This window comes from Neomonachus schauinslandi, chromosome 2 (genome assembly GCF_002201575.2).
Source record: "Neomonachus schauinslandi chromosome 2, ASM220157v2, whole genome shotgun sequence".
Classification (NCBI taxonomy): Eukaryota; Metazoa; Chordata; class Mammalia; order Carnivora; family Phocidae; genus Neomonachus; species Neomonachus schauinslandi.
In genome coordinates, this window is record NC_058404.1 from 55,016,848 (window position 1) to 55,029,986 (window position 13,139).

The window sequence follows — 13,139 nt, forward strand, 5'->3', positions numbered from 1 at the left end:
TGTAAGGGAGTGCTTAGCCTCTCCCATGCTCTTTTGAGTCTTTTCCAGGGTAAGGGGTGGGAGTGAAGGGGAAGAGCCAAGAGACATGGATGCAAAATAAATTGTTGAACCCGGTTTGGTCTGTTCAGCTGGAGGCAGAGGTCATGCGCTGTACGTGGGTATATTACCATCAACTACAGTGAAGACCGGACATAGAATCACAGCATTTCTCCAACGCGGGGCTGCCCACCTGGGTAAGATTGGTGGCCCATGGCTTCGGAAAAGGAGAAGCAAGTTAGTATGCCCTCACCAGGATTCCTCCTGCGGGTACCCAGCGTGGCCTGCAGCCTGCATCATCTCAGATGCTTGGGCCCTTGAAGTACTCAGAACACATGCCCGTAAGGGGGCAGCGCACCAGAGTCCACACTAGCACAGTCCCTGGGCTACATCAAAGCTGGTAAATTCATGCCCGCATTTCCCTTCCATCACTATCCACCCCACCCCACCCCACCCCCCAGAAGGTACAAGCCATCTAAATTGGGGGCAAACCGGATATGGCATCTGCCTCACAGCCTTCCAAAGCAGAGACTAGCCCAGCATCCCACTGGACCTGCAGCAAAATGTACAAAAGGGGACACTGAGAGAAAAAAGGGGACTCCTTTGGTTGTGCATTCAGAGTGGCACTCAGCCAGTCTGGCCTCTGCAAGTCAAGAACTACAGCTAAGGACACTAGAGTTCATCCATTTGTCCCAGGCCTCCAAGCTGCCTTTCTAAGGCTGTAGTCTCAGGGCTTGGCTTTCTGAGCTACATGAAGCCCTAGACCTTGCACAGCCTTAATTAACTGATAATGACACTGTCAGTGAGGACTGATGTTCAAATTAGCATCTTTTATGAGTTTTTTTCTGTTCTCCATCTCTTTTATCACTTGCCATGATATCTGGAACCATGAAGAGATTTGCCCATTTTTGGTTTCAATTAAAAGAGCATGAGAAAGGCTGAAAGTGGCAAATTCTGATGGCTTTGACACTGAGGCCACTCGCCTCTGGTGGACACAGCATCCCAGTCCCCAACTCAGCCTTCCGCCTGGCCTCTTCTTCCTTTCAATTCCCAAAACTCCCTCTGGGTCTGAAAGCAGCCTACCAACTACTTCCCCTGGATTGTTATCTGTTCCCAGCCGGGGTGCAACCATTTTAACTTTGTCTACCTGCTTCCAAGGCCTAGATGTGTTCTTATAAACAAACTTTTTTTTTTTTCTTTTTAAGTATCAAATGTCAGAGGATTGAACTACCAGTATTTACACATTCAAGGTTTGCCTCCCTGGTGAAAATGTAAACAGAACCCCACCACACTAGCTATATTCTTTCCTTGAAGAGCGAGGGCTTTAAAACATTCCACTCGCACTAAAATCGCAGATCCATCCAAGTTGGGGGTTGAAAGCTCTAGATCGCTATTTTGTTCCATGCCCAAGTGGCACGTTACCAACAAATCCAACTTCAGCTTCTCCTTACACCCTGTTCTCTGCCTTAAGATGCTATGCTGGGGGCATCCAAGGAAAATGACCCCTTGCCCAGGGGACAGAATGCGCCCTGAATGGACTCCCGCATTGGGTTTGCGAGCCTATGCCCCTCTCTCAGTTCTTTCCCCTCTCCTATCGCCCAGCCACCGCAATATATTTCTCATTGCTACTGCCCAGGGCTATAGTGGCCGGTGGAGCTGGCCCTGAATTCCCTGCAGCAGAGGCCCTGGGAGCCCCCACCACCCCTCCCTCCATTCGCACTGACCTTGCCTTCCGACCCCAACCACATACCCCTCAGAAAGCGCCCAGCGGGCTGAGGAAAAAAAAAGACTGTCCTCACCGAGTCCTTGGGGTAGGGCTCCCTTGGAGGCCTGGGGCCTGACTCTGCCTGCTTCCAAAGGACAATACCCAAGGTGGAGGCAAGGGTATCCTCTGGGTGACCCCAGCCAGGCCCAGAGATGAGTCCCAGGCCACCACGGCCCCGTGCGGTCTTCTGTACACTCTGCCCTAGGTTTCCTCTAATTTACAGCCGCTGAGGTCCTGGCTGACACCCTTTTCCACACCAAACTCCATCAGACCGAATCCTCATCTACACATCAGTCTCCCTTCGCAACTCCCAACCAAGCCCCCGGGAGATTCCAGCTCCCCGCTGTCCATCCCCTGCCCCAGCCTCTCTTCCCGCTTTCTCAAAATGATCACGCCACTCGCGTGCTGTGCCCTGCGGCCCGGTGACTTACAAAGAGAGATCCATTTTCCGTTATAATGCGTTCAAGATCACTAAGGCCAGCAGTCTAAACATCCACGAGCCGTCCTCCCGGTCTGCCTCTTAAACTGCTGTTTAATGGTTCCCCTCCGATAACTAAACCTGCTTTCCACAGATGCCCGCTTTTATGGGAGAGGCAGGAATGCAGAGATATATTTATATGTTTGTTCATAAAAACTGGAAAATAAGCTCTGAACACGCTGTAAAAAATATTCAGTTACTTACCAAACAGGCTAGTTAAACCAGGGGAACACCGATATCGGCCACACCACAAATTCGGGGAATCGAGGTGCCGGCGCTTTGAAATCGCCCAAGGTCGTCTCCGGGGCTGGTGTCCCTGAAGAATATGGAAATAAGAGTATTTACAATCGGCTTGACCGTTCGTCCGGGGGTCTCAACCACGATCTTCAAAAGCAGCCACGATAACAGGAGCCACCTGAGATGGCCCCGGCCAGGGCAACGTGCCGGGTAAGTAAAGAGACATCGAGAGGGACATGTCCAGCTTGTGCCCGAGTCAAAGGGGCCGCCTTCCCCCCGCCGCGCCCGCTGCCCGCCTCAGCGAGGAGACAAGACCGGCTCCCAGCCGCCCCTTTGCCGGGGGGCCCCGCCGCCCGCTGCCTCGGCTCTCGCCCCCCGCTCCCTCACCCGCACAAAAATGGCACGAGGCTGCCTGCTTATTTTCTTGCCTCGGTTACCTACAAAAACACTTCGAAAAGAGATATCTGCGTCCCCTCCACCTTTTTTTCTTTTTCTTTTTTAACCAGAAAAGAAAACAGTGATACTATACCTGGTTTGAGATTCTTCAAGATTTGAGACTTGGGGGGAAAAATAATTTAATAGTAAAGCATCTGCTAAACACTTGCATTAACCTCTGGCTGATAAAAAAAGTTTTTTTTAACCCTGCCCCCCCCCCCCGTTTTAATTATCTCATGGTTATGAAGGGGCAGCCAATCCTGGAAGAGGACTTCGACAATTAGCGACGAGAACATCAAAAAGTTTTATTGCGGAGAGCGAGAGGCACCGCCCCTGCCGCCCCGGGATTGGCGTGAGGAGCCTCTGACGACATATATTAACCCGAGCAGCCCTAAAGATGTAGCTGTACATGGAGATCTTGCTGGGAAAATCCGCTTCCTCCCCCTCACGGCGTCCAGCCCAGGAGAACCGCCGCCGCCGCCGCCGCCACCCGGGAGCTCCCTCGGCCACCGCGCAGACCCCTCCGAGAACCCGAGCCGCCGCTTTCGCGCTTCGAAGCGCCTGCAGGGCCCCCAGATCCTTCCCCTGAAAGGAGAGGATCTGAGAAAATGGATGCACTGAGACCTCTCTGAAAACCCTCCGAGGGAGCCCGAGAGGAGTGAGGACACGTTATTCGCTGCTAAAATCACATTCAAGAACCAAAACAACAACAACCAAAAATTTCATTAAAACAATAAGCGCCCAAGAACCCAGATCGGGCTGGTGGGGGGAGGGGAAGGGGCGGGAAGGGGAGGGTCGCATGGAGGTAGCTTCACAGTGAGCAGTCGACCCCGCCGCCTCCCTGCAGAGCCGGGCCGGCTCTTCCAACCGCGGCTCGGACTCGTCCTGGGACTCCGAGTTAGCTTCGGTGTCAGGATCGCGGCCGCGGTGGAGCCCGGCGCCTCCGCAAAGCAGCCTCGCGGGAGCCCCGGCACCTTTGCATGAGCACGAGAGGATTCTGCCTCCCCTCAGCTGCCCGGGAAGCAGGAGTCGGCGCGCGGGCCGGGGAGCAAGGCGGGAGCCGGCGGGGGCTGCGGCGGCGGCCAAGGGCGCACGGTGCCGGGACCAGCTCGCCGCGCCCTATGGGGAGCCGGCGGCCGCAGGGCTGCTGAGGCGGGCCGGGCGGGCCAGGCGGGGCACCGGGGCCCGGGCTGCAGCAGCCCCCTCTGCGGCTGCCGGGCGGGCCCGGGCGCCCGAGGGCTGGGGGGTGGGGGGCTGGGGAGGCCGCCCAGCGCGGAAGCAGGGGCCCCGGCCGAGGGCGCGGCGGGGTTACGCGCACGCTGGGGCGCGTGGAGGGGCGCGGAGGGCGATATGAGTCTGGTGGGGGGCTTCCCCCACCACCCGGTGGTGCACCATGAGGGCTATCCGTTCGCCGCCGCCGCCGCCGCCGCCGCTGCCGCCGCCGCCAGCCGCTGCAGCCACGAGGAGAACCCCTACTTCCATGGCTGGCTCATCGGTCACCCCGAGATGTCGCCCCCCGACTATAGCATGGCCCTGTCCTACAGCCCTGAGTACGCCAGCGGCGCCGCCGGCCTGGACCACTCCCATTACGGGGGGGTGCCGCCAGGCGCCGGGCCCCCGGGCCTAGGGGGGCCGCGCCCGGTGAAGCGCCGGGGCACCGCTAACCGCAAGGAGCGGCGCAGGACTCAGAGCATCAACAGCGCCTTCGCCGAACTGCGCGAGTGTATCCCCAACGTGCCCGCCGACACCAAACTCTCCAAGATCAAGACGCTGCGCCTGGCCACCAGCTACATCGCCTACCTCATGGACCTGCTGGCCAAGGACGACCAGAACGGCGAGGCGGAGGCCTTCAAGGCGGAGATCAAGAAGACAGATGTGAAAGAAGAGAAGAGGAAGAAGGAGCTGGTCAGTACCAGAGGGCAGGGGGCAGAGGGGGTGTGGGGTTCGGGGAACGGTGCTACCGGACTCTCTCCAATTGGGCTGAGCAATGACATCCCTAGTTCTTTGGCTGCATCCGAAGCCATGGTTGTTTAAACCAGGTTATGGAGAGAATGGTTTCCCCAAGAAGCTGAGGAGATTGGGTGGGGGGGATGTCAGCAGCAGAAGGAGGAGGAGGAGGTTGAGAGGGATGCTTCGCGCTGGTGATCTTCCCTCCGGGTTATCGCTGTTCCCACCGGCACTTCGGGCGTTCTTTTCGGACTCAGGGTCCCCATTGATCTTCCAGTTGTACTGTCGCAATCATTCTGTCTCTTAGAGCCTTCATTTGGCCTCCAGTCCTATCTTGCTTTCAGGTATTTCTAAAATAATTGCCCAGAAGCGCTAGATAGCAATTATTTCACTATTGATCCCTATCCCCCTCTGGAGAACCAGGCCACCACTGATTTTAAGAGAGTTTTGTGGTTATTATTACAATGCTCAGAAGATGTAAAGGTAAACATAAAATAAGTACTTTTAACTTCAAAATGCACCTCCAGTTTCTCTTTGGCGATGAAGTTAAACTGTAACTTCCCAGATTAGTGTACTTCATGGGTATTTCTTTTTTATTTGTGTGAGCATTTTAAGACAAACAGTAAATACTAATATGGTCATTGTTATTGTTGTTAACAGTAACATGGAACTATAACTGAAGATTAGTTTTCTTAAGTTCCTACCAAGTGCCCATAGGTTGGTGGTGGTCGGAGCAGGACTGTTGCCATGAAGGGCCTGGAAAATAATCTCATTTATCTCATTTTTCTTCTTTGGGGCCTGTGGCGTTTTGTCTGTGCATAATCGAGTGACCTCCTGAATAACTAGGGATTTCAGACGCCTCGGAGGAGAGGCACTTCCGTGTTGGGGGCCCGAGAGCCCCTTGCCCACCAGCCCAGGCCAGGGCACAGGGAACTTATCCGCATCTTCCCTACAGTGCAAACCTGGGATTGCGATTGAAAACAGGGAAACAGATTTAGTGCCGACCCCCGCTCGCGCCCCTACATCAGGAGTCAGAGAAAAGGCCCCCGGCTCCTCCGTAAACGACTTGGAAATGGCTGGTTGTTTATAAGTTTGCCTATCCGGTAGTTGAGCGTTGCAGGGACATGGAGGCCTGGGCAGTAGCTAGGGCTGCGCAAATGTTTGTAGCTTTTCTGCGGAGGTGAAGACTTGAAACCGTCCTACTCTCTCATCCCTTGCTCATTCTCTCACGTCTCCTTTCCCCCCTGAAAAGTGCGGGGGTCGCATGGAACCAGGTCTCCTTTCTGAATTTCTCTTTCCACTTTTCTCCCCTTCACCTCTCCTCTGCCTAGAACGAAATCTTGAAAAGCACAGTGAGCAGCAACGACAAGAAAACCAAAGGCCGGACGGGCTGGCCGCAGCACGTCTGGGCCCTGGAGCTCAAGCAGTGAAGAGGAGGAGGAGGAGGAGAGCGCGAGTGAGCCAGGGCCCAGGAGCCAGAAGCCGACCCAGGACTCTGGGCAAGCTCTCCACACTCTGCTCTGAGGACTTCTTGCAGTTGGAATCATCCGGTTTATTTATGTGCAATTTGCCTCCCCTCTCTTTGCCCCCCCTTTGAGGCATCCGCTCCCCACCCCCCTCCAAAAAAAAAAAAGTGGATATTTGAAGAAAAGCATTCCATATTTTAATATGAAGAGGACACTCCTGCGTGGTAAGGGATCCCAGCGTCTCGTAGATTCTCTGTGTGTGAATGTTCCCTCATGGCTGTGTAGGCACCAGCGTTGCCCCCTCCCCACTTACCCAACCCCTTCCAGATAAAGACAGCAGACAATTGTGTGTATGTAAAGTGTATCTTTAATACCTGGCCTTTGGATATAAATATTCCTGGGGATTATAAAGTTTTATTTCAAAGCAGAAAACGGGGCCGCTAACATTTCCGTTGGGGTCGGTATCTAGTGCTGTCTTATCATCTGTGGTCATTCCCTATTTGAAGATGTTTCCAACAGCTACTTGTTTTGTGCACTTCCGTCCTCTAAAACTAAGTGGAATTTAATTAATATTGAAGGTGTAAACATTGTAAGTATTCAATAAACCACTGTGTGTTTTTTTTTTACAAAAAAAAAACCCAATCTTTTAATGGTTGATACCTCAAAAGAGTTTTGAAAACAAAACTGTTATACTTGTTTTCATAATATTTAAAATATTCAGAAGTAAACTAAATTATCATGATTGCCTCTAACTTTATTTGAAAGAGTCAGTAGTTCTCACTGTGAGCTCCAGCCCTCACAGGGAGGTGACCTTGGTGAAAATCCTGCTAAAGGACCTGGGCTCTATCAGAGACCTGTCTCCTTCCCGCTGCCCTCCCTACCGCAGCCCCAGAGTAGGCCGAGTGGTCAGTATTAGGAGGACCTGGGGCCAGAGAAAGGCCTTGGCAGTTCGCTGGAAAGGTGGAAAGGTGTTCTTGTTTTCCCGAAATCAACCAGATGCCATTCTGTGGGGCATTTGGGGAGCGTGTTTTAGGTGGAGGAGATTGGAGGAGGATCCCAGGAGTTACTGCAGCCGCAGGAAATAGTCCACAGTTTTTAATTCAAAATGTAGGGCTTTCATCCGGGAAAAGAAAAAAGAGGAAAAGAGGAGTTGTTTGCTTGTAGTCTCCATCAGGGTGAGTCTCATCTGAGTGGGGCCTTGGGGGAGGGGAGAGCTTTTGGGGGAAAAAGTCCATGATTAGGTAACAAGGAATTTTATGTCAAGTAAGAAATCGCGAACACGACCGAGGATTTAAAGGGGGGGGGGGGGCTAGATTTACAAGGAGCTACAGGGAACTCAATATTAACTGTGCGGTGTCTGAAGTCTTCCCGGCCCCAGGCCAGCCGAACAAGCGACTCCCTCCCCCGGTACCAGCCGCCGGGGACGTCACCCCGTCTGAGGTTTGGTCTTCTGGAGTCCCAGCACATCCCGAAAGGAAGTCCCTGAGGCCTCCTTTGCCCGTAGTCTTGGCTAGAGCCGGAATCCCTGCTCTAGGAACCAGAGAAACTGAAGTGCCATAAAGGACTCGGCAGGCCGGGGAGGGGGGCGGGAAGAGTAGGAGTGGGGGGGTGGAGGAAGAAAGGTGAAACGTATTAAAAAGCGGTTTGTTTCATGAAACGCCACGTATATAAATCTGGTGTTACGGAGACTTGCCAGAGGGTTTCCATCTTGGAACCCATCCTCAGGGTGATGTTCGCACCTCGGCTCCAGGCACAGACCCTCCCCTGATATCTCAGGGGTTCCTACGGCTCGCGGGTGCCCACTCTGAGCCTGCCGCCTGCAGCGGGCAAATTCGCAAGCGCTGGGGGAGAGACGAGCGAGTGGCTCTGCGGGTTTCTTCTGCGGGCAGCTGACAACGCGAGGGCGAGGGGTTAGAACAACTCGGCCAAAGCGATCTGAACTTTCTCCCCTCGGGTCAGGCGGCGCTGGGCCGACGTGGTGGGCGCGGGCTGTGTTTACAGACACTTGCCTTTGTTTATAGCACTGAGGGGCGTAGGGAGGCGCGCCCTGATTTTCTATTACTCTCGGGATTCCTGTCGGTTTGACCGAGTGGCTCTCTCCCTTTCCTGCCTCCACGGCCTTTTGCGTCTTGCCTTTAATCTGATCGGGAGAAAGACTTCATATCCCAGGGGTAGAAGAAAAGAGTTTACTGAAATAGTGGAGAGTGGTGGTGGAGGTGGTGTGGTTTTTAAACCAGGAACTGAAGAGGAGTTACCTTCATCATGCATGTGGGCCTGTGCTTGCCTTGGGTAGCTGGTCTTCTTCACCATCTGGGCCTTAGTGCACTTTTGCTGGTCTAACCCTTTCTCTGGTTTGTTAAACACCAGCAGAAGAGATCCAGAAGAGCCTGGCAGCAGCATCGCTATGGGGCAACTTGCTGCTACACATGCTTTAAAACCCGCGCTGCAGAAATTCGTCCTCTTTGTCTGGCCTGGGCCAGGCGCTGCCCGCCTTCTCTCCTGCCTGCCGAGCTGCTTCCTCTGGCCCAGCAGCACCAGCCCTGACATCTCAACCATCTCGGCGTTCCAACCTGTGTGAAATCCCAACTGGCCAGACATCCAGCAGACCTGACACCCCAAGGGGCTGGACCCCTAACTGGATGCACACCCTAAGTGGCAAGACACCCCCAGATTATCTGTCTCTGCAGTCACCGGGGACATCCCAACCTTTCGAACATTCCCAGCCACCCAACATCCCTGCCCCACCTTGTCAAGTCCTGGGAAGTGAGTGGTGTGCTGGGCCGGCATTTCTTCTGAGCTTCCATGCTTTTCTCTTCTACACATTTATTTCTCTTTTAACTCCCTTTCTTCTGTGCTTAAAAAAAAAGAAAAAGAAAAAGAAAAGGAAAGAAAGAAAAAGTTTCCAACCTCTTGCCTTGCGGGATCGGCTAAAAGGCCTCTGTTTTAATTGCTCGGATAATGTGGTTGCTGCCATTTTGTTAAAAGCAATCACTCCTGCAGCGAAATCACAAGCTCTCTAGACAGGCCGGAGCCGACAAAAATGCAGGATTTGACGTTAAAAGCTAAATGGGAAGCTGGGGCGGCGGAAGGTAAATTGATGGTAGATCTGGCTGTCAGGGCCCGGCCCCAGACCGCGGCGCGGGCCGAGCGCCTGATAACCCTGGAGCACCGGCGGGGAGAGGGTTCGGCGGCTGTGTGTGTGTGTGTGTGTGTGAGAGAGAGAGAGTGTGTGTGTGTGTGTGTGTGTGTGTGTGTTCGTTCCTACAGACCCATTCTCAGCTTCTTGGGAAGTAACCTAGAAAGCTCAACAGAGCGGGACCTGAGAACACTCCTTGCTCCCAGTCACAGTTTTCCAGGATTTTCGCCCCCCAGCTGGGACATAATGGCAGCTTTAAGAGCTTTTTTCAGGTCGAAACTATGAGAAGACAGCAAGATCACTTGGGGTTCTTCCTGCCTTCTAAATCCCTCCCCACCCTCTGGAGGCTTGGTGGGAAGCTCCAGCATCTGAGTGGGCTAACCAATAGGTCCGGGCACCTAGGAAGGGTGGGCCTCCCGGCCTAGGCTGCCCTTCTCAGGACCAGGTGGCCTGGTCGTCCCCGCGATGAGGTGGGGGCAGCGGTGGCGCCAGGAAGGGTAGCAAGTGTGCGTGAGTTGCGGGTGGAGGGTGGCTCGATCCCTTCCCCCTTGCCTATGCCTCTACTCTGTGAGGATCACAGAGCTGGTATCCCACGGATTGTTAAGGAAGCAGGAGGGTGAGTTGTGTGCACGCCAATTTCGCTGGAAAGGGTGCCTAGGGTGAGAGCGAGCTCAAAATCAAAGCCACGGGGAGCGGAAGGAGACAGACTTGTGAGCTACTTCCGAGACTTTAGCTTTGCAGAGAGAACCCGGGCCAGTTGCGAGCGCTTGAGGTGTGCGTGCAGGGGACAATAAATTGGTCCGAGGATGCCACAATAGCCGGAACTGCATTTGCACTGCGGGTCTGCAAAGCGCGGGAAACCTCTCGGCTATTCCTGTAGCTTTAAAGAAATGCTGTGTCTAACGCTGCGTGTGCGGCTCGCAATTTTCTCTTCCACAGCCGCCTTTCGTTCTCTCTGCGCGCGAGTCCCACCCACGCGTCTGGATTTGGAAAAGGAACTGGTGGTAGGTGCCAAGCCGAGATGATCTGCAAAGGAGGCTTGTGGCGTACGCGTCGTAAAGGGCCGAACCTGAACCCTAGGCTCTGCTTGTCTTTCCTGGATCTGTTGACCTGAGGGAACCCTTTCCCTCCACCCGGCCCAACTCCTACGGTCCAGACCCCTGCTTGAGGAGGTGGCACTAACAAGTCTCCGCGACGCACTGGACTCCTGGCCTGTCGCAGCCCGCGGATCCCTCGAAGAGAAAGACCTTGGAGCCGCCCTCAGACTGGGGCCCAGGACCCCTGCTCGGGGCCCAGGGACCCCCCCTTCCTGAGGAAGCTCAGCCTTGCTGTAGGGTTCACGTCTACGGGGTGGCGGGGAGGGGGTGGGGATGTGGGAGAACGAAGTATTTTTTAACTGTTTAGAAAGGGGAGGAGGGGAGAGAGGGTAAGTCCAGGAGAGGAAACAGTCGCACGGGGGCTGGGCAGCTCTGGGCGCGCAGCTTTGCCATCCAGCTTCTGCCCGGCGAGTGCTCTCCGCACCGCAACTGTCTGCCGGGCTCTAACTGGCCTTCACAGCTCAGCGGCTTCGGCCAGTCAGGCTAGTGGAAGTTAAAGTGCGCTGCGTATCTGACTTACACGCGCACAGAAGTTAGACTTCTCTCCCTGTTCTCGCTCCACCCTGCCCAAGTCAGTTTCCTTCGAAGATCGCGTCCCCCGCCTCTCCCCTAAACGTGAACCCCTACACACACATTCCCTTCAAATTCTCCTGGCATTTGGGCCGCTTTGATGATCAGATGGTAGAACCCTGATTACAAATTTATTCCCGGCCGCTCCGTCCGACTTTATCTCCGCTATTAGGGACATCTGGGAGTGATTAGCGCCGCGCCCGCGCCCGGCCGCGCTGCCTATCTCGCCGCGGCGGGGCCCGGAGCCTCGCTGACGTCAGGGCAGACGGCTCGGAGCCATCCCAGCCGAGCTGGGTGTAATCGGCGGCCGCGCGGCCAAGTCCTCCCCGGGCCAGGCCGGCAGCTGGAACGCGCCGCCTGCTTGCGCACAGGGACTTTCTAAATATGTATTTTTAACCCAGAAGACGTTTTTGTTTTTCTTGTTTGAGGTAAGGCGGGGCCGCTTAAAGTTTCTATTGGCCCCCTCCTCACTTTAAATTTTCCAATTCGCTGCTCCTGGTGCATTCAGCCTGGAAAAGCCTCCCAGAGCCGGCCCTGACTGACCTGCGGGCGCTCCTCTAGCCCAGCGCCAGGGTGCTGCTCTCCTACACCAACAGCTGCGGCTCTTGCCGCGGTGCCCGTGCAGGCGAGAGGCAAGGGAGGCGGCTCTTAGTGCTGCTCTTCCCGCACTGGCCCCTGCTTGGCCCCCACAGCCCTGGGGCCTCAACAGTGGGAGTTTCTGCCTAATGAGGTGGCCCGGCAGACGCTTATTATAGAACAGGCCTCTCTGCGAGCCTCTGTCTTTGCACCTGTTATTAAAGCCCAATGGATCTAAGGAACGGAGGCGCTAGACCTTCTTCTGCCTACCCTCCCCCTTTCCCCAGTGGGAGTGCTCCTTGGCTGAAACAAGAATGACTGGCATCCGTTTGTCCCCCACTATATCTCAGTGCGCAGAAAGAGGCTAGGTATATTTGTATAATTCCTCGACAGGAGGAGAACACTCCAGACCTCCGACTTTGGCGTCCTGGGGCACTGTCCTGACCTCTGGGATGAATCCAACTCCAGAACACTTTAGGTTGGAGCTTACCACACTGGTTATGCAAAATCTCTGAAGAACTTGATAAAATTATAAATTCAGCCCTCATTTCACCCCACCTTTAGGAGAAATCCTGATTCAGCAGGTCAGGTAGGAGAAAAGAAATCTTCAATTTCCAAAAGCTCTCCCCTCCCCCACCCCAGGATTTAGGAACCACTGCCTGAGGCCACACACACCCACTGCAGCTGATTCCACATTCTCGGCACTCTGTCAACCACCACTGTGAAACACTGGACCCTAGGGGTGAGGATGGCTTCATCAAGGATGGGGGAGAGGTAGGGCAAGGCCTGCCTTATTTAAAGTCTCTACAGGGAGAGAACTGACCATCCCATGAATCAGTCCTACACCTCGATTTAATTGGGCAATGCAAGGACTCAAAACAAACCCGGAAAAAGCTATTTACTTCCACACAGGTTGCAAAGCTCAAGCCAGTGTTTACAGTGAACTTAGGTAGAGGGCAAAGAATTCATGGCCCATGATTTGAATGTAGTGACAAGAAGGTCTATTTGGGGGGCCCGGGAAATCAAAAATAAACAGGAAATCCAGTGGAGAAAATTTTCCAAATGTTCACCCCTCTTTGATTCTTTGAGGCAACTTGAAACTCCAAATTCCAAAGTGTCTTCACATAATCTAGAACGGATGAGGACCATTTCCTCCTAATTCAGTGAAAATGTCACATTTGAGAGAGCTGGACTCCCTCTTTTACCCACCCTTATCCCCAGCAACAGGGGAAGGAAAGATTGAGCTGGGGTGGTGGAGAGGGCTTGGGGGCTAGGAATAGAGAAGGCTTTAGACAGCTGAATCTGATGACTGGAGAAGGAGGGGCCTAACTGTGCTTTTAGGGGGGAGGGGCAGGTAATAGCTGCACAGTGTAGTTTCCCACAGTGCTGGTAAGTG

General features: G+C 54.3%; 1 protein-coding gene across 1 annotated transcript; it reads left to right on the forward strand.

Moving 5' to 3' along the window:
- Window positions 1–4,286: 4,286 nt before the first annotated feature.
- Window positions 4,287–6,910, forward strand: HAND2 (heart and neural crest derivatives expressed 2). The gene is made up of 2 exons (XM_021698960.1): window positions 4,287–4,856; window positions 6,230–6,910. Exons 1-2 carry the CDS (start codon window positions 4,302–4,304, stop codon window positions 6,326–6,328), a joined length of 654 nt encoding a protein of 217 aa, XP_021554635.1. The 5' UTR covers window positions 4,287–4,301; the 3' UTR covers window positions 6,329–6,910.
- The last annotated feature ends 6,229 nt before the right edge of the window (window positions 6,911–13,139 follow it).

Bases quoted from the DNA above. Each gene is read 5' to 3' on its own strand.
- HAND2 (XM_021698960.1), top strand. From the start codon at position 4,302: ATGAGTCTGGTGGGGGGCTTCCCCCACCACCCGGTGGTGCACCATGAG. The intron at 4,857-6,229 runs GTCAGTACCAGA...TCCTCTGCCTAG, and splicing joins AGAAGAGGAAGAAGGAGCTG to AACGAAATCTTGAAAAGCAC.